The sequence below is a fragment of the Hemicordylus capensis genome, chromosome 1, assembly GCF_027244095.1.
Source record: "Hemicordylus capensis ecotype Gifberg chromosome 1, rHemCap1.1.pri, whole genome shotgun sequence".
Classification (NCBI taxonomy): Eukaryota; Metazoa; Chordata; class Lepidosauria; order Squamata; family Cordylidae; genus Hemicordylus; species Hemicordylus capensis.
Window position 1 is genome coordinate 218,652,818 of NC_069657.1, and position 24,730 is coordinate 218,677,547.

At 41.2% G+C, this 24,730-nt stretch overlaps 1 protein-coding gene across 2 annotated transcripts in view; it reads right to left on the reverse strand.

The window, feature by feature from the left end:
• SATB2 (SATB homeobox 2) overlaps positions 1-22,759 on the reverse strand; it is a 277,520-nt gene extending 254,761 nt beyond the window's left edge. The window contains exons 1-2 of one of the 2 annotated variants that reach the window (XM_053283545.1): positions 21,137-22,759; positions 19,817-20,044 (exon numbers count right to left, since the gene is read on the reverse strand). In XM_053283545.1, the coding sequence (XP_053139520.1) occupies positions 19,817-19,985 (169 nt within the window). In that variant the 5' untranslated portion in view covers positions 19,986-20,044; positions 21,137-22,759. The remainder of the gene's footprint in view (positions 1-19,816; positions 20,045-21,136) is intronic. The other variant, XM_053283544.1, reaches the window with a different exon arrangement.
• Positions 22,760-24,730: the final 1,971 nt, after the last annotated feature.

The window sequence follows — 24,730 nt, forward strand, 5'->3', positions numbered from 1 at the left end:
GGATCTGCGTGGCTGCAGCTGCTGTTACCAGCTCTTTGCTTGGTGCTAGAGGGAGAGCAATCCCCTGCCCCACCAGTGTGTGCACTGGAAGAGTCTGACAGTAAGCGCTGGCCAGAGGATTGTGTTTATTGAACCCAGAAAATCTCCATGACCTGTCTTCATCATAGTCATGAGCCAATCCTGGAGAAGACTGGCTGAAGACACTTGCTTGCACAACAGATAAAGTGCCATGAGAGAATCCACACATGTGTCAGGTAAACGAAGTGGCCAATTGTGCAGCTGTTCATGCATAGGGCACTTGTTGATTTGGATGAGTTGCTGTTGAAAAGGCAGTATCTGGAGGCTGGGAACGAGCCTCTCGCTCTTCTGAATGTAGAAATCCCCTAAAAGTTGAAGGGATAGTAGTGTTGGAGTCCAACATAGATAGCAAGGATTGTGCTGTGTCGGGGAATCCAATGAGCTCGCTTCCTCAACATCAGGCAAGTCCTCTTCCTCAACCTCGATAGTAACCGGCACTCGGCACTGAGGCGTCACCGCTTCAGTTAACACCGGGGTGTTCAATGTTGAGGCCAACTGTCTTGCTTTAGCGCCGATGGGGACTTCAATGGCATTGCAGCTGGGGACAAGGAAACTGCCCTCGATATCAGTGCCAACAGGCACCAGTGGGGATAACGGCCTTGTCGTCGACGATATCGATGCCGAGAGAAGTGCAGTAGACAAAACTTGTATCAATGTCGTAGCTGCTAACATAAGATTATTTGATGTCAAAGTGTGTACATGGACAGCACTTGTCGATGTTGAGGATGTATCTTTCAATGTCGACACTGGTATCAAAGCTGTATGCTTCGGTGTTGATAGTCTAGGAGTCGACGCGATCAGAGTCGACCATCTCAATATTGACACAAAAACAACTTCTCATGCCGAAGTCGGAGACAGAGTTGCTTTCAATGTCTACGATTTCTTTTTCTTCTTGGCGGGCTCCAATGCGTTTGCCATCTTGTCTCCTTGCCACTTCGGTGCCTTAAGAGACTTAATTTTCTAATTTATTTATTTGATTTATATACCGCCCCTTCAAAATGGCTCAGGGCAGTTTACAATAAATAAAAACAATTAAAATCAATTTAACAGTTAAAATCAAAACTAAATCAATAAAATAATTAAAATTATTTAAACATTAAAAACATTAACATTAAAATCATTTAAAATCAACATTAAAAATTTAAACCATAAATCTAATTAAAAACCTGGGTGAATAAATGCATCTTCAGCACCTTTTTAAAAGTTGCCAGAGATGGGGAGGCTCTTATTTCAACAAGGAGTACATTCCAAAGTCCAGGGGCAGCAACGGAGAAGGCCCGTTCCCAAGTAGCCGCCAAACGAGTTGGCAGCAACTGCAGGCGAACCTCTCTAGATGATCTCAACAGGCGGTGGGGCTCATGGTGAAGAAGACGTTCTCTTAAATACCGAGGGCCTAAGCTATCTAGGGCTTTATAAGTAACAAGTAAATTTTAGCCCGTTGAATAACGGGCGCTAGGAAGGGAAGGGGCCGAAAACCGCCCTCCCGCCCTCCCAGCTGCCCGACTTACCCTTCCCCGCACCCCCCCCCCCAAAGGAATAAGGGCCTCCGCAGCCACCGGAACTGCCCTCCCACCCTCCCAGCTGCCCGAGCCTACTCACCCGAGTCAGCCCGCAAGAGCCGGGCGAAGTGCAAGCATGTTTTCAAAAGGTCCAGAGAGGAGCTCACGAACAGAGCTCCTCTCTGTGCTAAGTCTCTTCCCGGGAAGAGGCTTAGCACAGAGAGGAGCTCTGTTCACGAGCTCCTCTCTGGACATTTTGAAAACATGCTTGCACTTCGCCCGGCTCTTGCGGGCTGATTCGGGTGAGTAGGGCTCAGGCAGCTGGGAGGGCGGGAGGGCAGTTCTCGGCGGCGGCGGTCCTTATTCCTTTGGGGGGGTGCAGGGAAGTCGGGCAGCTGGGAGGGCGGGAGGGTGGTTATCGGCTGTGGCGGCGCTGCCGCCAGCCTCTATGCCGCAGCCGGTCTCCCCAGCCAGGCAAGGGCCCCAAGCCACCCGGCTTCGGCGGCAGCGCCAGGCCTCGGCGGCGGCTCTGCCGCCACCTCGGCCAGCTTCCCCCGCCGCCTCCTCCCCCCGCCCGGCTTCGGCAGCGCAGCCATGGCTCCGCCGCCGCCTTGGCCGCGCCGCGTCCTCTGGCCAAGACAGCGACTTCACCGCCGCCTCGGCCAGTGTCCCCCGCCGCCGCTTACCCGGCTTCTTCAGGCGGCCGCTTCTAGCCGCCCAAGATGGCCGCTGGGTGCTGGCGGTTGTGTCTCCCTGGCTCTGTTCTGGGCATGCGCTTCGCGCATGCCCAGAACAGGCCAGGCACGAACGCACGCTTGGTGTCCATCCACGGACGGACACCAAGCGTTTTATTAGAGAGGATAACTACCACCTTGTGTTTTGCCCAGAAACGTATCGGCAGCCAGTATAATTCTTTCAACACAAGAGTGATATGGTCTCTCCTAGATGATCCAGAGACCAACCTGGCCGCCGCATTCTGATCCAACTGCAGTTTCCAGACCACATAGGCAGCCCCACGTAGAGCACATTGCAGTAATCCATTGCAGTAATCCTAGAGATTACTAGCATATGTACCACCATTTTGAGGTTGTTCATCTCAGTTAAATGTCAGTGTCGTAGGTTTAGACTGGGTCGAAGCCTCAGCCCTCAAGCCACCCCCTTTAGAAGACAATGATGCCCCTTCTTTAGATGGTCCTGGGGAACTTCACACACATCATTGTAAAGAACAGCCCTCAAACAAAGCTCCCAGTTGTGTCGTATTTGTTTTGAAAAAGACTAACAAACCTTACATGCGGAGGTGTTGTGGACTTCCCCCAGGCACAGCAAACATAAGTCATGGCCGTCTTGCAAGGATAATTTCGTTTTACATTTAGAGCAACGTTTGAAAGTCTTTTTATCTGTTTTCTTCTCTAAGTGTTTAGGGTCATCCATTGCCATTCCATATCCAAAACCAAAACTATCAGTCCGATCTTTCACCTCAATTAGTCCATACACAAAAAATTTAGTCTAGAACAGTCCAAAGCCAATAAATCTGTTTTATTTTTAGAACTCACTCAAAAGCAAGGAAGCAGTACACGGAGCCGTAGTGACTAAAGAACCAATCGCTACAGCAGTCACAAAAGAACTGAAATGCTAGCGCTTCCTCCCGCCTTAAATAGCCATGTGGTCATATGGGGCGGGGTGCAAGTGCCGAAAGGAGCTGTGGTACTCCACATCAATAGGATTCAGTGCAGGCACAGAACTCATTCTAATGGATTCAACGGATCATGCCCCAGATCTAGTGGTACAGATGCTTTTCTAAAACTACCTATTTAATGCATACTAGTGCTTTTGATTCGTATAGCATTAAAAATGTAGTCCAGTGGGGAGAGAATTAAAAAATTCCCTGTGCAACAATGATTTTTAAACATCCATTTCCATGCCAGATTTCACCCAATTAAATTTTAATGATCCTGTTAAAATGAATTAAACATAGAACCACAAATAAGTCCCTCACTGGCATATGAAGATGTCATTGTATGTAAATATTAGAGTCAAAAGAATTTTTTAAATGAAGAATCTATAAATAACATGAGACTAGAAAATCTTGCTGAATTTAAAGAGCAGCCATTTGTTACTTCATATACATGCCCCAGTGCTCTAATCACAGGAAGAATCTATCCACGAGTACAGTGTTTGTATATGTAGACAAACACTGTACACATGGAGAGTGGGAGTGGAGTTACAGAGTGCATCAGCATGAGGCAAGGACAGAGGTGCAGCTATGTAATTTTGGATGCTGGACCTAGTGAGCTAATCCCCCCACCTGCAAAATAAGCATCCTTTCTGTATATATACACATTTCACAATAAACCCACATGTCTGGGCCAGAGTGCATCTGGGGGGGAAGGACTACACAACCCTCAAAAGATCCATACATCTTCTTCATTATTCACACAAACCCACAGATCTGGGCCAGAGTGCATTTGCCAAAAAAAAAAAAAAAAGACTACACAATGGATTCACATAGCTTCTTGACCATTCCAAACTGACTGGGATGCAACATGTGTCTCAAATACAAAACCACTTGAACATATAGTGCATTTATAAGGAAATAAATTTAAAACCACAAGACATGCCCCTTGCTTCACAGTTCTCATGCAGACCTTTTAGATAACAAACCAAGTTGAGCATAGAGCATTTTGGTTTTGGTTTTTATAGTTGTTTGTTTATTCAGATGTAACAGTTCCACTTTCACTAGATGCGAAGTACTCTATGGATAAATATAACTCTTCTGGCTGCTTTACTGCAGAAAGGAAAAATTCATTAAAGATCACAGGATTGACTAATTTCCTTGAAATAAAAATACATAGAGTCCTGCCATCTTGGACTACATGTGTGCCCAATTTCAGAACTCTTAAGACCAGCCACTATGGAAATGTAAAGGGCTGGGGAAGGGGGGGGCATGTTACTTTTCTATGAAGATAAAGGGCAAATTCCTTCACATGGGGGTGGAATGATTGTCCGGTTGGGGGCAGGGGGGGAAGATTCAGCACCATATGTTTTTGTAATTTTCTGCCATGAAACAAGCCATTTATAGGACTTGTACTTTTTTGATTTTTTTTAAATTCAAAAAATCATTTTTAATAAATCAAGGGATTGACCAATCCACTTCAAAATCAATACACACTAACCTGTCATACATCGGAGCTCAATTTCAGAACCCTAGGCCAAGACACTCCAAAAATATAAAAGGGGAGTGAAAAGGGGGGTGATGTTTACCCTTTTTAATGAACGCAATGGGCAGATTCCTCCACATGGGGGTGGAATGATGGGTGGACCATCAAGTTCCAGAAGTTCAAGAAATACTCAGAGTCCTAATAACCTGTCCTGCATCTGTGCCAAATTTCAGAATGCTAGGCCAAGCCATTCCATAACTATAAAAGGGACTCTTTTCCCTTGGGGAAAATCATGGGGCCCTCTGGCAGAGTGGACACATGGACCTGGGCTCTCAGGTCCATGCCCAAAAGCACCCCTGGGCCAGGGCTTCAATATGTGCTCTCAAGGATGCTGTACACAAGTTCAAAATTCCAAGAGTACAAAATGATTGAACAAAGCTATATACTCTCTTCATTAAGAAAGGAGTATCTCCACTACACTGTCCTGGATCATAACCAGTACCATATTGAAAAAACAAAGTTATCTTTTAGACGTACTTTGTTGGTTTAATTTAAGTTGAAACAAAAATATTTAAATCTTTAAGCTATCCCTGTGGTTCCTAATAAAAACCAAAAACTGTTTGCTTCAAAAACCTGTTAAAAGTTGATTACAAACATTTAGAAATTAATTTCATTGTTTTGTAACAGTTAAATAGTTTGGGCTTTGTAATTCTTTTTATTATGGTTCTACTAAATTAATGCTGTAAATATTTAACTGTATTTTACAAGTTAAATGGCCAAAGTTTAATACGATGAATATTTATAAAACCACTTTTCACAGAAGTTCCCAAAGCAGTTTACATAGATATAAATAAATAAATAAAATGGCTTCCTGTCCCCAATTCACAATCGAAAAAAGAAACATAAGATAGACACCACCCAACAGTAAGGTAGACCCTAATGAAACATAGGGTTTATGAAGAAGAAATGTAAATGGATTCTGGAGGAAAGCCCTCTTACTCTGGAAAGATAAATAGCACACAAGAAGTTAGTTTAGAAGTACTACTAAACCATGGTTTTGAGCTATGTAAACAAAGCCTGAGATCAGCTATACCATTGCATGCCCCGATCCCTCCCTCACTTCTGATTACCACTGCATTAAACCCGGCAAGCTATGATTTACACAAATCAGAAGTAAGGGAAGAAATAGAGTTTGTGAGTTATTAAAGGAGCACATAGGAATACAAAGCACAATCATGTAGCATCAAACTATGATTTAGTGCTACATCTAAACTAGTTCTATTAGTGTACTAGTTCTTTTGCCTAGTTACTCAAGATGCTGGGTCAATCTTTCAAAGCCATCTGAGCTGCATTTAGAGATGTGGGTTTTCCAATAAATTTTGAATTGGAATTTCTTTTGGAAAATGTTCCCATGCAAATTCCCCCCTCACTTGCATAAATACAATACAAAATTTTCTTTATGCCCCAAATAGATTCTGATATGATTTAGCATGTTATTTGAGCTATTTATACAGTTTATTTTTTTAGAAAAAGCTCTGCCATATTATCTCAAACATTTTTAAGTAGTTGAAATGAAATATTTGATGAGGTGGTATCAATAAAGACACGTTATGTGCCTGAACAGTTATACTGGAACAAATTCAAAACATTCTGTAAAAAGAATTTTATTGAACATTCAATAAATCATATGTACCCTCTCATACACTTCCTACAGATAACCACCTGAAAAACAATTACAACTTCAGAATTGCTGAATTTACCCAATATTGCAATTGGCATCTGTTCATTGTTATGAATTATTTTAATGCAACAGTGCTGGACATCGGGAATAGCATAGCCACATGTAGGAGTGCAAATTTCAGACTGCTATTGCACTATCGCTTGAGTAGGGAAAGGAATTATTTTCACCAATCTTCCCTTCCCTCTGAAGCCCACTATGCATTACCAAAATATTTCCCTGAGAGTTGTGCAACCTGAATGACCTGTTTTGGTAATGCACAGTGGGCTTCAGAGGGAAGGGAAGACAAGTGAAAATCACAATTTCCACCCAGAGTGCTCTTACCCCTGGGCTTCTGGGCCACAGTCCAGGGCCTCCGCAGCCCCTGGGAGCCCCCAAATCCTCTTTAATCTGTCCCAGGTGGTGTGGTCACCTGGCCGAGCATGATGACGATTAATTTGCAGGAGGGTGGTCTCCAAAGGCTTTTAGGTCCAGGATCTAAAATTACCTAAGTGCACCTCTGCTTCCACCAAACAACAGTGTAGCAGTAATCTGGAAATCACACTGCTGCACATGTGTAATGCTAGTCTGGATGTCAGCCAATGAAAGAAATGAAAGATTTTCCATGTAAAAATTTAGTATGGGAATTTTTCCTGGAAAATGTTCCATCCCACATCTCTGGTTGCATTGTTACCAAGGGTTGGCCCTAGACCTATGGGTTGGACAATCTCTTTTCCCTACTCTTCTCCCCCTCTACACATCACTGCTTCCAAGCAAATGGCTGTCTACACAATTCAGTTCTTTGCACAATTCAATTTTGCATAAAGAAACTAGGTTGAATTCACCTTGCAGTTACAAACTGCTACATCCACTTCCCCAAATGGAACAAAATGGCCAAACCAGAAGTAAAGCTGGCACTTCGTGAAGAATTATCAGTACTAAGGATTAATACCCTATTTGCTCAATGAGTGGGCTGTCCCTGGTACTAACACATGTCAACAGCATTCATGTTATACCAAATTTCATTTAACTTCTGAATCTACCTGTATTTGTTTACAAAGTTTTATTAATGAACTCTTCATAAATATGAAATCATCATCATCAAAATATACTGCCATTTCCTGTATCATGAAGCAAACTGAATGAATAGCCAAGATACCTATCACATAAGTCTACCATATTCATATTAACATTAAGCAAGTTAATGTGTATATTTATATGTCTAAATTTTAACAAGTAGTTTTAAGTAGAAATAATGAAGCCTACTTTCCACTTCTTTTAACATGGTAACTCTTACATAGGATCTCCACCCATGTGCTCTGAATTTGGTTTTTATCCCACTGTCAATACATGAGTTACAAAGAGGTGCTGTCCATACTTTGAGAGGCAGCCATCTTGAAACAATGCTGATTGCCACACACACACCCCAAAAAAATGTCCTTGTTGGGGTCCCCATGTGTTGTGAATTTAGTTTGTATTGGACTATAAATGCTAAAGTTATTAGAGGGGAACTGATGGGCACATATATGGGCATAGTGATCTCATAAGCCCTCTTTCCTCCTAAGAGTAAGTTAAAATGCACACACATGCACACGCGTGCACACTCAAATTAGCTGTAGCTAGCTTGCTAACAATACACTGCTATTTTAATCCTGTTCACAGAGTCACCTACACCAATGCTAAAACCATTCATTTTTCAGACTCTGGAGTATCTAGCCTGGAATGTAAGGCTAAGTTTTCTCATGGGACTGCCTTAACACTGCTGTACCCTACTTTTATTTCTGGCTAGTCTCCTCCTGAAGTGTGCTAAAAACACCTGAAATAAGTAACATTCTGAAAGGCCTCATTTTAGAAAGTAAGTAAAATGTGGGCCTATATGGTACCAGTTTAGTACTCAAGACAGAGACTCTATACCAAATCATATCCTGAGGCTCCATACAACTCATGCATTTTCTTCTGCAAATCTGAACATCAACACAGGCAGGCTCCCTAATCTGACCCTGTTACTACAACCCTGAAGAGTATCCATTCTGTCACTCACACCACACTGGTTACTCAAATTTTAAAATCCCCTGGCTCTAGAAGTACAACCACTACTCTCCTGTTATGCAAGCAGTTAACAGCCACCATTTTCTAAACAGGACAAAAAAGCAGAAGTCAATTCAAGATGCAAAATAAGCATACCAGGAGTTCTTAGATAACTGAATCATAATACCTCAATTTTCAGGGACCTTAATTTATCCTGGAAGATTAATTCAACTTCATATATATATAGGATGTATTACCACTATGGAGGCTTTTCTTTTATCACCACAAATGGGAGCTATAGATGGTGAAGCAGTTGTTTGAGCACTCCATCATAGACAAGATTAGCTCTTAGACCAGCTTGTGGCAACAATGCTGCAACATATAGAGTTTGTACTGGCATACGATATTGGGAAATGGGCCCATGTGCAAGTACTCAGACAACTGCTGTCATTATATTGTACATTTGGGGTAACAAAAATATATGTTGCAAGGGGAAGAGCACAAAATGTAGTAATGTGAATAAGTCCAATAAGTCCAAGGCAAGATATACACTGAACACAGGGTTTAGAAGTAAGCTTATTCCATCACCAAGATATTCATTCCATTTGATAATAAAATAGAATTGTAATAAGCAAAGAAAACACCAAAGCAGGTAGCAGAAAGCTCTTCAGCTCATTCAAAATACATGCATAAGCCCAAATATTTCACCTCTGCTTTAACATCTTAACATCAGCAATTATTAAAAACTTGCCCACATCTGTGAGCCCAAGTTATATTTTTACCCTAAATGCAGAATTTAGTTAACAAGATAAAGTAAACACCAATTCAGTTGCTCTGCATTTTATCAAAGTCTAAAAATTGGTAGGGTATGTGACAGGTCCATCTCATTTTTCTTAATGATGTTTTTATTATTCTTTCACCCAATTAAAGCAGAAATGGATATTGCATCTTCTGACTGTATAATTGTTATTGTAATCTGTTTTCGATCACGGCTTGGGAAATTGGTCCAAAACAACATAAACTATCCACAGTCTCAAAATACAAGTCATTTTCTTTTACTACGACACTTAAGGAAACATCTATCATGTTGCTCTGCTAGCATGTGAGTATTATGGCAAAAAACTTATTTGTAAGTTGGAAAAAGACATTGTGAAAGGCACCTTTTACTGCAAAGTAGTGCATAACTCATAACTGAGAATTTTATTCCTTAATAGCCAATAAAATACAAAATATCAAACCTCAGAAATATACATATCCAGTTGCAACATAAATAATGGCAATTCATATTACCTAAAAATATGAATTTATATTCATTTAAATACATAGGTTACACAGAGGGCATGCTTCAAGCTTTAGGAACCTATTTCCAAATACAGTAAGTGTGTTCAGGATCAGAGTATAAATTTATATCACTATGATATTGTTTTTGTTCTGCATTAGCCCAACTAAACCATCTTTTAGAAACCAATCAATCAACCAACCTCCAGGGGCACAGCATTAGTACGTTTAATGAAAAACTGACAATTGGATTATTGAAAGAAAGTACTTTTTCACACAGGAATTCTCTGCCACAGGATGTGGTGATGGCCACCAGTTTGGATGGATTCAAGTGGGGCTTAGACAAATTCATGGAGGACAGCCTATCAATGGCTACTAGTTTTGATGAGGTTCAGAGACAGGATGCCTCCAAATACCAGTTGCAGGGGAGCAACTGCAGGAGAGAGGGCATGTCTTCATCACATAGTTGTGGGCTTCCCAGAAACATATGATGGGTCACTGTGGGAAACAGGATTCTGTACTAGATAGGCCTTGGGCCTGATCCAGCAAGGCTCTTCTTATGTTCATCTTAGTTTGCCAAATGGCACTTAAAGCATATTTTTTAAACGTTAACCATATTTTAAATACAAAATGAAGAGGAAGTGTCTTGGTATGAAGAAAGTTACTACAGACGTTTGCTAGACTTAAATATCATTCTGCATATGCACACATGAATACATGGGAGTCTTCAATGTCACATACCTCCACAATCACCAGTTTATCTTAGGCTATGATCCTAAGAACATTTATTTGGGAAACAGTTTATTTTCACAGCAGCAGACATTTCTCAATAAAGCAAAAGAGAAATGCAATGAGTAATTGTCTATATATATTGTACTGCATAGTCAATGTGCCACAGATATGGACACCAAGAGCTAGTTCACACACTACTATTTTCTCCATTCAAGCAGTCTCAACTGTCCGGGAGTTCACAATCACATGAATGAACATAGCATGTAAACTGGGCAATAACGGACACAAACCAGTAGTACTTCTGTTTATGGCAGATGGAAAAAGTGTTGCTGTGATCAAAGCAACTGCTGCCAGCCATATCCATAACTGCCTGGTTCATATTATAACTGCCAACAAGAATGAGTACCCAAGGAAGGTTGAGACTTTATGTGGAAGAAAAAGAGATGTTGTGCGCACCAGTCATAAATTCAGGGCTAGGGTACCTCACTGTAGCTTGAGGATTCTTCTGTGTATTCTCTTTTTACCTGGATTTATCTTTTTTACAAATATAAAGATCATTGGACTCTGAGATAACAGCACCCTATAATCTTATTATATCATCTAAATATTAAAACAAGTACCAGTTTCAGTCAGAACTAATGAACAGCACAGCGCCCGCTCCCCTGGCCACACACCTCTGACTGGTTCATACCTCATATGAGTGAAATCACAGAATTTAGTGTATTTTTCAATGCACCCTGTACATGCATGCATGTAACCACACAAAATGGCTACATGTATCTCTTTCATTGCATTTTTCTGTACAAACATACACAGTGAGGAGCCATGTCTAATTGTAGCCTCTGGAGCATATTTTTGTCATGAGTTAGAACATGAGTATAAGCACACACAACACATAAAATGTGAGGCAACTTCAAAAATACACCACCAAAACATACAGTAAACTGGAGTCATTTCAATAATCAGTTACATGTGAAACAGCCCTAAGATGCTGAGGTCCTAGCGTCTATAAAATCTACCTTTGAGGAAAGGAACCTCTAGAGAGGTCTTCTGTTTGTCTCATCAGCAAAATTAATTTTCTAATCTTAACTGTTTTGTAAAGTAAACATTAGACATATTTAGAATATGATTTTATTTTGTACACAGAGTAGGTTCCTATCATCTTTAACCTACCTTTCTATAAAACACTCACAGGTAGAACTGATATCTTTTATTGGACCAATCTGTTGGAAAACTCAGCTCATTTGTGGAAATGCCAAAACCCTGAAACATTTTTTTTAAAGAAAGAAAATAGGGTGCAGTCAAAAGTAGGTTAGACACATCAAAATCCTATTAAACTCAATGGGATTAAGTACAGTTAAGCATTTCAATCCCATTAATTTCAATCAGATTCAAAAATGCCTAACTTGCTCTGGATTATGTTCACAAATTCTACCAGATTTATCTCTCAGTTTTTCAGAATTCATTCTGGAACTCAAATGGTGTGAGGGGGGAATAGTTTCAGCATGTTTGAATTAATTAAATAAATTATATAAATGAATTATCCAATGGAATTTATTTCAAATAAGTGTTCCGAGTACACAGCAATACTTACTCATAAATGTGTTCAGAACTGGTGTATTTTTCCCTAGTATTACTGCAAACCTTCCATTATTGTGTAAATTTTTGAACTGACAATGTTAATATAATAGACACCATGAAAGGCCTCAAAGAAAGCATTACCACTAATCTTTAAAAGTAGATATCACAGCAGAGGAAACCTTGCACACTGATTCTTTTTTTCCATAGCCCAAATCAACTGAAACTCATTCTTACACACACAAATGTTTAGCATTCTTGATGAATGCTTAGCTTAAATATGGTGGGAAAGTTCAGCATGGCAGAGATAATGAAGTATATTTCTCTGAAATCATCAGCTCCTCAAATGTTTGTCAGTTGTGGCTTTAGCTCTTAAAACAGTTTCACTTATAGAACATCTTCATACAAAAGTGCATCTGTTTCTGTGGAGTTTATACAGTAGGAACCAATTAACACAAGATTGATTCATCATTTATATGGGGGGAGGTGTTATATTTTAAGCACACACTCTGTAGTTCAAAGTCAGTATTTTGTGTTGCCAAAAAGAGACTTTTCCTTTTAGATAGCACTGTCAGTTCTCTCTCTCTCTCTCTCTCTCTCTCTCTCTCATACATACACACACACACACACACACACACTGTGTCAGCTAAACTTTACCTTGAAGTTAAAGCGCCTTCAGGCAGGCATGGAGTCTTGGTATCACTAAAATATGCCTGGTTCTTTAATCTTGAAATGCTGTGTGTGTTTTTAAATACCCTGCAAATTAACACGTCAACTCTAAGCTAGCCAAAATTACTTTCTATGTAGTTACATAACAAATTAGACTATTCAATGTCTTGGGGTAGAAGCATAACACTTTCCTAATTTTTATCTACAGAATTCATTACCAAAAATAATGATGCATTATTTCATGGTTGCACTTTCACGCTTATTATAGGCAAAGTTATTTTTTAAAAGAGATCTCATTTTTCATATACAGTATCAGAATCTCCCTAGGCTTGCTTTGCAAACAGTACATCAGCATACGTTCTATGTTGTATTGTCATTAAAGCTGCACTTTCTCCATCACTAACGTTCTATGTATACATATACCATCCTGTCAAAATGTTAAAACCCTTTGCAGGGTACCACATTCCCCCCCACCCCCAACATCTAACCATGTTTCCCCCCCTCAATTTCAACATTAGAAATCAGCCTCTGGGACAACAAAGCATTATTGTAAACCACCCAGAGACACAAGTTTTGGGCAGTATAGCAATATTTTAAATAAATAAATATTTATTATTATTATCATTATTATTACTGAAATATGCTGCTAGCAAACATAAGAGTGCATTCCACTATCACCAAATACATATTAGAGATTAATGTTACATTAGATATACTTCCTAGTAAACACATATCATCTGCTTTACATTAATCAGTTTTCAGCAAATAACCTACTATTTTAAAAAGCAATGGTCTTGACTGAAAGCTGTGTACAAGAGTGGAGGATAGAATGTAAATCTGATCCATCTACTTGCGCTAACAAGAATACCCCACTTTCATGTACGTTACTTGGAAACAAGTACCACTGCAGTTGAAAATAGCTTTCAAGCAAATAATTGTAAGAATCACAACATTGTGCAGAAGTTGTATTGAACAGAAGAGGAATGAATAAACTAACAACCAGGTGAATCCTACCTATTCAACAGAAGATGTTTGCAAATAAGTGAACTTAGGACTCAACTACTGCTCCCACTTCTCAACATAAAAAAGCTTATTGGTATCCAAACACTGTTGATTTTCTGGGGGAAAGGTGAGTGCTATATTAACAGAAATAGTGCAACAGCCAAGCCACAGTAATTATGCGTTTTGTAATAAAAACATAAAACTTGGAATATATGAAGGGTATCCTATGAAGCCTGAATTATGATAGGGAGTCATACCTAATATTCTCAGGTATAAGTCTTCACAACATTTTTGGAAGCAAGATACTAGGAAAGTTCCACTGAATTCAGCAAAACTTATCCCAAGAATATCAGGAACGCCTTTCCATCTTTCTTTGAGCTTTATAGGGAACCTTTTCTATATACCAAGTTTTTTGCTTTAATCACAAACTGCACAATGTTTTGCTAAGCTGCTGTACTAAAAGGTCAGCAGAGAAATAGAAGAATGCTTTTATGACTGTGATACTAAGCATACTTCTTCCAAATGAACTCAGCTACACTTCTAAGCAAATGTATGACAGATAATGTAACGCCTGAATTTGCTCTCCAGTCCTAAACAAGACTGTGTTCCTCAGCATTCTAACCATGATAAATTATAATGAAATCACTAGAATGTACATCCAGACGAATGTTTAACATCAGGGTTCTAAGTTTTCCACAGTATATTGATCTCTTAACTTTAGTTTGCTAAATATGATAGCATCAAGTATCTTAGTCTTATACAGGATGCCCATGATACCTTATGAACAGATGTAGGAAAAATATAATAGCTAACCTTGATGTTTCAAATCCATTATGGTTATTATGGGTCATTTCATAGTTCCAAAGTTACACAAAACCTTACTTGGAGAATATCCTTATATTATGTGCAATATGAATACTGAACCTCACACTGTGGAATTAGTAATATATTTGCTTTTAAGAGATCTCAAACACTGAAAACTCAGAACAGCTATTTTCTTCCGAGGAGGAGGAGGAAAGATGGCATGACAAATGATTCCAAAAGCATGAAAACAGTGTTATATTGAAAAGACAAAAAAAGGATTTTTATTAAAGATCCTTTCTCGAACTGATCTCAGTTGAGAGTACAAGCCCATATCCCCCCCAAATCTTACACTCTAGTAATGTATAATACCTACTTTTTATATTAACTGACACATATATATATATATTATTGTCCAATTAGACATTATGATACAAAAAACAACACATTCCAAATTTTCTAGAGAGTAAATCTGTCTTTGTGGCTTGAACTAGCCTCAATCCTGGCAAATATAAGATTCTATATTTTTCACATGGTAGATACAGACTGGAGGAATAATACTGAAAGACTCACATCTTAGTATTACTCTCTATCAATTTGAAAGGATGACAATAATGTTAACACAGAATACTGACACCTTATACCAATGCTTTGATCACTTTACTATTAAATATTCTATCTGGATGTTTCAATAAACATTAGCAGTGATTGCGCTGATAACATTTCAATAAACATCAGCAGTGATCCCCTCATATTTCTGACAGTAATAAAGAGTAACAACATACTCTCTTATACCTAACTCTAATGCTACTAGTAATTAACTTTTGCATGTTACAAATATTAATAGTGGTCATTTTAGGCCTTAAAATTACAGCTATAATCATATGTGGGAGTAAGCAACACTGAATTCAATAGGGCTTACTTTCAAGTAAACATGCATAGGATCAGGCTTCATATCTGATTACTCCAGCTTACCTGGGAGTAAGCCTCACTGAACTCTGTGGAACTTGCTTCTGAGACCATGCATACGCTCAGGCGGAAGATATTTTGCTAATATTCTAAAACACAGCTGACATTCCTTTGAGAAACTTTAAACTCGATTAAGAAGTATACCTATATTTGATTTCCAAAATAGGGACACAATATTTTATAATCATAATAACTGTATCAAAATGTGCACTTGCCTGGACATTTAAGCCATGTAGTGTAATTAAAGTAAAGTTCATTAAGCTAAAGTAAAGGCCAATGAGAAAGTGTACAAAAGTGTGCTCTTCCAAGCAAACATTAAAGAAGAACTTCATTTTTTAAAAAGCTTCTGTTTAAGTAAAGAGCTAGCTAGTTCTTGAAACAGTCTCATCAAATACACAGAACTTAAGTACAAAATAAGTGTGTCAGCCTTCTAACACCACTATACAAATCTGGTATGGATCTAATATGATGCAACATTAAGCTGTCTACCCCAGATGCTGGTATCTGACACTATGTGGTTTCTTTATTTCAATTTACTACACAGAATGATAAGGTAGAAGATTTGTTTGAAAATAAGTCCTAACTATTTCAACATAACTTAGTTCTAATCAGTGAAAATAGGATCACAGCCTTAAATAATTAAACTGAATTATACTAAGTTCTTCAGACTAATTTTCCATCATAGTTAATAAGAAGGTAAATGCACATAAGAACAGAAAACTCGTGAACATAGATACATTACAATCTTGATTTTTACAAATCTGAGTTTCCTGGCCATTAATCACCCTTTTTCAAAATCCTTATGGAGCAAATTACTAACTGAGAAGGGACGCCAATTCTAGTAAGTGAATGTTACCCAGCAGGGATATAAAGCTGTCAACACCACAGAGCTCTTGCTTGCTTTAACCTCTCTCCTAGGCATCATATGTGTTTTAAAGAGATATTCCCCTTTTTCTCCTACAGACTCACTATAAAAACTGCCAATCATGACTATTACAGCACTTCTGTTTTATTACATAGACGTTTAAAAGAGACCACTTAGATAACTAAAGATTTGTCTTGAGGAAATGCTAGCCTATCGAAAGTGGGGCAGAAAGTTAACCCAAACTAGTTCAGCTAAATCTAACACTTTAAATACCACCAAAAAAATTAACTCCCAGGAGGAAGAACATGTATTGCATCAGGACTTGTTTAAGATTTTACAAAACATTTACACCTCACCCCAACTCCAAAAAAGGTTTTAACTGCAGAACAGCTAATATAAGCAACATAAGCTTTCTGTAAAATCTCTTCAACCATGCTAAAAAAAATTCAGTGAATTACAACTGCATATCCTTGAAGATTTCTCCTTTGCTTATATATGCCATTAAAAGTACCCGATAAAGTAAAACTATTGTTATGGTTCATCACTTGGTAATAGATTTAGGTCTTTTATTTATGATTTGTTTAAAGAAAGGCTAATATTTCTTGTTCAAAGAAAAGTACCCAGAATTAAAATTGATTCATAGTGAAGAATCAGTATACTTGTCTTTTCTTTAGAAAGACACAAGAAAACATGGCTTGACAGCCATGATATTTTTTAAAAGCTAATTTCAAATCTAGTAACTTTTCCCAGTCATTCACTAGGTGAATAACAAACTGATTCACTATACAAGAAAAATCTTGGGAAGCCCTCTTACTACATGACATCTTTCAATATACTTACTACGGTATGTAATGAACATTCCTTTATGTTACTGGAAACCATCTTGTTAACTCACTTTCACAGGCCAGTGATTTGTATGTGTAATATTAGTTTTCTGATATAGTAAATTTCCTTATCTACTCAAATCAGATTTGCTTGTTGTAATTAAAGAGGACAATGTTTCTAATAATTTAATTCATCTTTTGAAGCCACATTCATCTTTTGAAGCCACTTATGATACATGCATTCATAAGTTGTGCTGGAAAGTGTGAACAATTTACCTTAAGTTTGTTATAAAACAGATTTTAGAAGAACAGTGGCAAAAAGCCTTTCACAAGACAGGCAAGCTCGTTACCTTAAAAGCTTTTCTAATATAAAATAAAAATCAATTTTAAATAGTGCCATTGCCTTATAAAGATAGCCTGCTGTGTAACTACTTTAGTATTGAGCATTACTGATCTGAGAGACTTTTTCGTCATTATTGCTTACAAATGAAGCAAAAGTCAACAAGTAGTACAACTTACAGAAATCGGCCTAACAGACTAAGGTCAAGAGAGCACTGTAGCACAATTTTTTTTTCTTGAAACAAATAGCAGTGAATGAACGCGTAAGCTTTTAGAAAATGTCCTAAAAAAAACCAAAGCTTTCATGTAAAATGAATAAAATCTCTCACTCTACACCGCATCATATTCAGTCTGTACCATTGATATAACAACAAACTCTTGTGAACTTCATGTGGCAAAGTATTGTAGCAATTAGTGAGAACAAGTAGGCCAAAACATTAAAATAATCCCTCCCCCAACCCCACTTTATATTAGAAAATCATCAAAAGACATTAATGCAAACTTTACAAACCCTTTCTAAAAATGAAGACACTGAAATTTTTCTAAACAGCACCATATTGTTCCAAGACTCATTTTCAAACACTGCAGACACTGTAAGCAACAAATCCATAAACACTATTGTTATTTAATGACTTTTTTGTGAACATAGTATAGAACTATACATCTATTTTGCCTCTAAGCACACAGTGATAAGCGATGGGGGGGGAGTGATTAATTCACTAGAAACTCAATTGTCTAATCATTCCTCTTCAACCTTAAATTAAAACAACTAAGCTTACTTAAGAATATACAGAACAGTTCTGAGCAGGAGGAAAAGAGCCTCAAACTCCAGCCTCTCAATAAGCAACAGTTAAAAATCCCACTGAACAACAATTTTTAGAACATACACAAAGGTTAAACTATTAAAAATGGTACCATACTTCATTCTTCTAACCACTCAAAATACTAACCAACTAAACACACTACAAGTTTGCATTCCTTGCTATGCAATAAGAATTTCATCTATAGGCATTATAGTATGCTGCCTGTTTGTCCTGTATCTTCTCTACTACTTTAAAAACTATGTAAAATGTTAGATCCTGTTACAACAAACAACTTAACAAGTTCACACCAAAGATAAGATGCTTAAGGTGAGAAAAGTTAAAATTGTGAGTACATCTGCAAGTGACTGCATGTCTGGGATTTTAAGAAGTCATCTACTCAGATCACTGAAAGTGAAACCACACCATACAGAGATTAGATTTTCTAGAAAGCAAGGTATAACCTATATGCCTCTGTCCATCCACTATAATTATTATTATCTGTAGTAATTGGCCTTAAAGAAAAAACTACGTTTGATCTGCTTGGAGCGTTTTCTGTAAAGACATTAACTGCCTTATACATTTCCATGAAAATATATCCTGCTGATTCCTATCAAACTTTTACTTCCCAGAAAGTGTGTTAGAATCACAATCCTACAATCTCATCACATCTTCTCAGATAAGTTCCACAAGAACTTTTCAGCTAACTAGGGAAGTAATGTATGATGGAGCAGTAGAGCAATTTTCTGTTTTTGTGACAAGCAGTTCATAAAAGCTTTGAACCATACATTATTTATCTACATACATTCTTAAGCTACTGAAATGACCGTGTTATCCCCTTTTTTAAAAAAATGACTAAAAGAATTTCTCAGACGAGTGTATAATTGGGCTGAACTATAAAATACCTACTTTTATAAAATGAAGATTTCAAATTAGCTTCCATTTTGAAGGTAATATAATATGTATATGCTGTATTAAATATATAAAATATTAGGAACAGAATTAGGTGCCCTTTTAAATTCAGTTGGCGAACTAACTTCTTTGTCCTTTGATCCGGATATAGCAATGGCTCAAAAGTCCCTATTTAGAAGGTGCAACTCCCCCCTCACACACAAAAAAGCTCCAAAGTATTTTTATGTCTCCTCCTAAACAGAAGAGCAAGGAATTTGATAACTAAATGTTTTCCAGGAAAAACTAGGACCTCTTAACTGTGACATAAACCAGCTAACACCTCATATAGAGTGGCAAAGTGCCCAAAATATGCCACCTTCTATATAAACTACTTTCCTATTTAAGCATAGTGGAGCTGTTAGTTACCAATGAGAGGCAAGCAGGGCATTCACAGTCAGCTGTTGACTTTCTTCCTGTAATCCTACACCAAGACACTCAAGCTTCACCAACCTGAACCCTGACACCCTGTGCCATTATAACTCAGCCGCCAGTCTGTTATGTATACATTAGTTCAACTAGGTTTGTTACCTCCCATTGATTTGGTGACAGAGCCATTGGGCCTCCCTCTGGCTCCCATAGGGCTGCCATTCTGTTCAAGTCTGGCCACCTTCACCGGAGGAGGACCTTTGACATCGGGACTGCCGCTCCCTCTTTCTGGACTATCCCTTAGACAGGGACTCTCACTTCTCCGGTCCATACTACTTTGAGTTGGAGACAGCGTTCCCACAGGCAGATCGCAATAAAAGGAGCAAGGACCTAAAAGAAGAGAGGGGAAAGAGAAACACCACCACTTCAGAAGCATCCAAATCAAGTGTAGTAATTTAGAACACATCTACATTAAAAAGCGGAGAGCTTTAAACAGTCCTATATATGCGATCTGCATAGTATGCAAGAGCTGGCCAGAGAGAGCGTTGCTTTTGCACCTGACTTGTTAATGCACTGCCGACCGCGCTTGGGGAGCCGGCAGCTAACAAGTCCTGACACAGAAAGGTTCACAGAAGTTGATCGTCCATTTAACTCCGGTATGCTATTACCGGAGCCACGGTTTCCGTCTTTGAGTAGAGTACGCAATTTTTAAAAGCTAGGGACTCCGGCAAATAAATCTATTAGGAAGCGGGTGTGCAACATAAAAATGGCTAATGCATTTCAGGTGGTGAGTAGTGGTCCAGTTATATACCTAGGGATACACGGAAAGATCAGCCCAGTGCTGGGCAAACTATGCAAGAACAGTGACAGGTAAAGACGTTTAAAATGTACCCCTACTTTCCAATATTATTACAAGACAACAAATGTCTAAAAAGCAACGCATAGCAAGGCATTCTTGTTTCCGCTTTTACACGCGCGGCTTAGAAATCGCCTCGTGCAGACAAATCTTTAATTAAATTTGGGGGGTTTCGGCGGGGGGGGGGAGATTGGATTTGGTCGTTGTTAGGCAAAGAAAAATTCAAGTCCAAATTTGCTGCGTGGCGGGGGGGAACTTTCTCCTCCGTGTTTTTCCTTCTCAGTGCCTGCAAGTCCTAGAGCGAGCATTGGCAGGTCGGTTCGATATTTTGTGCCGAAATGCTATTTCAAGCAGATTGAGTTTTCAAGCTTCAGTACACCACGTAGTAAAGCAAAAACAAGAAAACCAACGGGGGTGGGGGAGCCACCGCTAGCGCGGGTTACTGAAAGTCACACAGAAACAAATAAATTGGAATTTAATAAATAATAGTAGTACTTCAACCAGGAGCCCCACAATCACAATTACAATACAGACGTGACTTTTTCTGTTCTGTTAATCTAGTTTCTTGAAGCAAGTCTTTAGGGAGCATCGCTGTGGGTTTCGATGAGCTTTTCTGTAGTACTTACTGCTTATAGTCTGTCCGTAACTTGGCTGAGTGGGGCTCTGTCCATGGATCAAAAGTAGAGAATCCAGGGTGGAAAGTTTTCTTAGTTCCTCTTTGTGGTGCTTATTTTCTTCCTTATCTATTCCGGCTCCCGCAGCCCACCGCTTTCTCCCGTTTCCTCAAGTCCCGACGGCTTTTACCACTCCTTGGTCAAAGTGGACGGTCTTCTTGCGCCGGGGACGGGTTGATAAGTTTGCGGAGCTCGCCCCAAAAGGGCATCCGAGATGGTGAATGGAAGAAAGGTGAGGCTGCCAAGATCGAGGAGAAAAGAGGAGGGCAGAATATGATTTCTCACACCTCCAGCAAAAAGAAAGGAAGGTGGGGGGGAGGGTAAATCAAAGGGGGGGAGGGGGAAAGAAAAGGGGTGGAGAAGCTGCCTCTAAAGGGGGCCGCTATCCCGGGCAAGCGGGAAAAGCGGCAGCAGCGGAAGCCGGTGCTCTGATCGCAGACGAACAGCGCCCGATGTGTCACTTTCAATCTCTCCCTCTGCCAGACAGCAGAGCAGCAGCAGCAACACGAGGGATTCGCCAGAGAGGAGACAAATGATTATTAGTTGCGTTGAGTCATCAGGCAAAGTGAGTCCTTTTCTGGGGTTGTCCTTCCGTGCTTTGGGTTTGGGTTTTTTGTTGGGGCTTTTTTTTTCTTTTCTTTTCTTTTCTTTTTTTTTTTGGTGTGTGTGTCTGTGGTGATGTCTTTCCGCCCCCCCGCCCTGCTCTTGGAATCCAAAATAACAACAGCCTAACTCCCTCCCTTCTCTTCTCCTCCTACTTTCTTTTCCCCTCCTCTTTTCCTGGTCCCCCACCCCCGCAATAGACTGCGTTATCTTACAAGATCGCTTAAACAGGATAGAGTCCTTCCCGCTTCCAAAAACTGCAAGGATTTTGCCAATTGCTTGCTGCTGCTGCTCTTGCTAGTTCGGCCCTAGCACCGCCGTTTGCAAACAAGAGGAGAAAGGGAGAGAGACGACAGGAGCCCGCCTGGCAGGAAATTAAAGCCCAATAAATATATAATAAATTTAAAACACGCGGTTCACGCACGCATATAGGCAAACCAAAATAGGAGCGAACTTGGGGGTGGAGAAGGAGGAGAGAGAGGTGGTGGAAGTATTGCAGAAGAAGGGGGCCGGGTTAGAGGAAGGAGAGGCGGGTGGGGGGGGTGGCCCAGTCGGTGGGTGGGGGAAAGGAGAGCCAGGGACTGAGGAGGCGGTGGCGGTTGAAGACGAGCAGCCAGGCAGGAGGGCACTCGGGACGCCAGGCAGCAGGAGCTGGGGGAGAGGCGGGCCTGGAGAGAAGGGCAGCCCCTGGGAGTGAGCGAGCGAGAGGAGCAGGGAGTAGGACGTGTCGTGTGACCGCAACTAAGCCAACCGCGCGTCTGCTCGGGGCGCTTCCGTCTCTCCCTCAGGCAGGCCGGTGGCGGCAGCAAGGCCCCCAAACAAACGCACATGGCCCTCCCCTCACGCCCCAGGGAGTGGGAGCACGCCGGGAATCCCGGGGCTGGAGGAGCCCAGCAGAGCGCGAGAATGCCCCCGCCTTGTCTGTGTCTCTCTCTCGCGCGCGCGCGCGCTGGGGAGGGGGGTTGCCCTGACCTCCCCCGCCCTCCCACCCCGCGCGGCAACTCCAGGCGGGTAACGGCCTGTGTGGGATCCCAGGAAATACCCGGGGGGGGCGGGGCGGGCTGTTCCGTGGCTCCTTCTGTGCCGCGGGAGCTGGAGAGTCCGCGAGTGGCGGGGCCGAGGCCAGCCGAGGGGGACACTCGAGCTCTGCGCGCAGGGGGCTCGCGAACCCACGCAGGCGCTTCCGCGTGGCCTCTGGGAGCGGAGGTGGGAGACACGAGTGGCCATGACTGCCGAGAGGGCAGGGGGAGGCGAGAGTTGTTGTCCCCTTGGGAACTCCGAGCCCTCCCGTGGGAGAGAAGCGGGGCGGGGGATGAGGGAGTCCTGGGAGCTGAAGAGGAGTCGGTGGGCGCCGCCGGCAACGCTACGGTCCCTGCGGGGGAAGACCTTAACGGGCATGATCGGGGGTGAGCCGCGCGCGAGAGTGATCCTGTCTCCTCCTCCTCCTCCTCCTCCTGTCCTGAGTCCGACTCAGAGAAAACCCCGCCCGCTCTTCCTCTCTCCTCCAGCGCCATCGCCGGCGGCGGGGACCCGATTCTGCCCCGCGACCCCTGGGGGGCCGCCTCAGAATTGAAGCCGCTCGGCGGAGATGGCGGGAGCTCCGCATTTAAGGTGGACCAGGAGAAATTCCTCCTCCCTTTTCGCCCTCCCTGCTATTTCTTTTCTTCACCAACGCGTGGAGACGGCTCTCACACGCCCGCTCCTTCCCCAACTCCCCCCCCCTTCACTCGACTTCTCCATTGGAAAACCTGCGCGCGCTTTAGCCGGAGGAAGGACCGGAACTGGCTCGCGAAAGTTGTTGGGACCCCCTTAAGAGATCCTGATTTTACGGTGGCGCTAGAGGGTCAAAAAGAGGGGGGAAAGAAACCTGGGGATGTGTGTATACGCAATCAAAAAGGAACACGTTCAAATATTTGGAAGAAAACCGATTAGTTTGGTTGCTATATAAAAGTTCTTCGTGGCAACAGGTTGCTTTTGGGGGAATGTAAGGAAGACCTGATTCAGGACTGTTGAGTGGGTGGGGGCAATTCAGATATACCATTCTTGGGGAAGGACAGAATAGTTTCCAAAACATTCTCAGCATTAATATGAAATGCTGGAAAGCCGGAGAAGGAGCATTGCAGGGGGAAGGGGAAACTGGGAAAGACAGCAAGGAAAGATTTACCGTTTCTGCAGGCCAATTCTATACGTGGCTACTCGGAAGTAAGTCGCAGTTCAATGGGGCTTACTTCCATGTAAATGCGCATAGGATTGCAGGCTAACAGCCCGATCCTATCCATATTTACTAGAATGTAAGCCTTTGAATGAGACGTAGTTTTCAGTACGTGTGCATGGATTATAACCGTGGATTGGATTCCTATCCTATGCAGAACCATCCCCCTTAAATCAAGGGACTTCGTCGCTAGTCGCTACTTAGGAGTGGAAGCTCAGTCTCCCTTGGTGGAGCCCTAACTTTAGAAGTTCAGAACGTAGAGAGAAGTACAGTAGGTTCTTTTCTCCCGTCACATACACATTACAGACTCTTCGGAGGGAGATCCTTTTCATGTCACCTTCAGATGAACAGTAACTGCGAATAAAAGGAGTAGGCTGCTGCTCAGTCTGCAGCAAAACTGAAATGGTGTGTTTTGTATGCGTAGGTGATAGGAAGGTCGCGTAACCCACAAGCTTCGTGGAAGAGAATCAAGAAGAGCAAATAATTCACATATTCTCGCCGAGGCCTTCATTCACTTGGAAGGAAAGCAGGAGTTCTCTCCGCCCCCACTTTCGCCCATATCACAAGCCGATGGCTGTTAACCGTGATGTGGAAGACGGCAAAGAGCGGACTTGGTTTTTCTTTGGGGTTTGGGCTCTGCTGGAGCTTGGAGCCTGGCGGTAGAAGTGGAACTGCGGCCGCGGCGGCGGCGGCTGCTGTTGCCATTGCTTCTTGCATCTCCAAAGGATGAA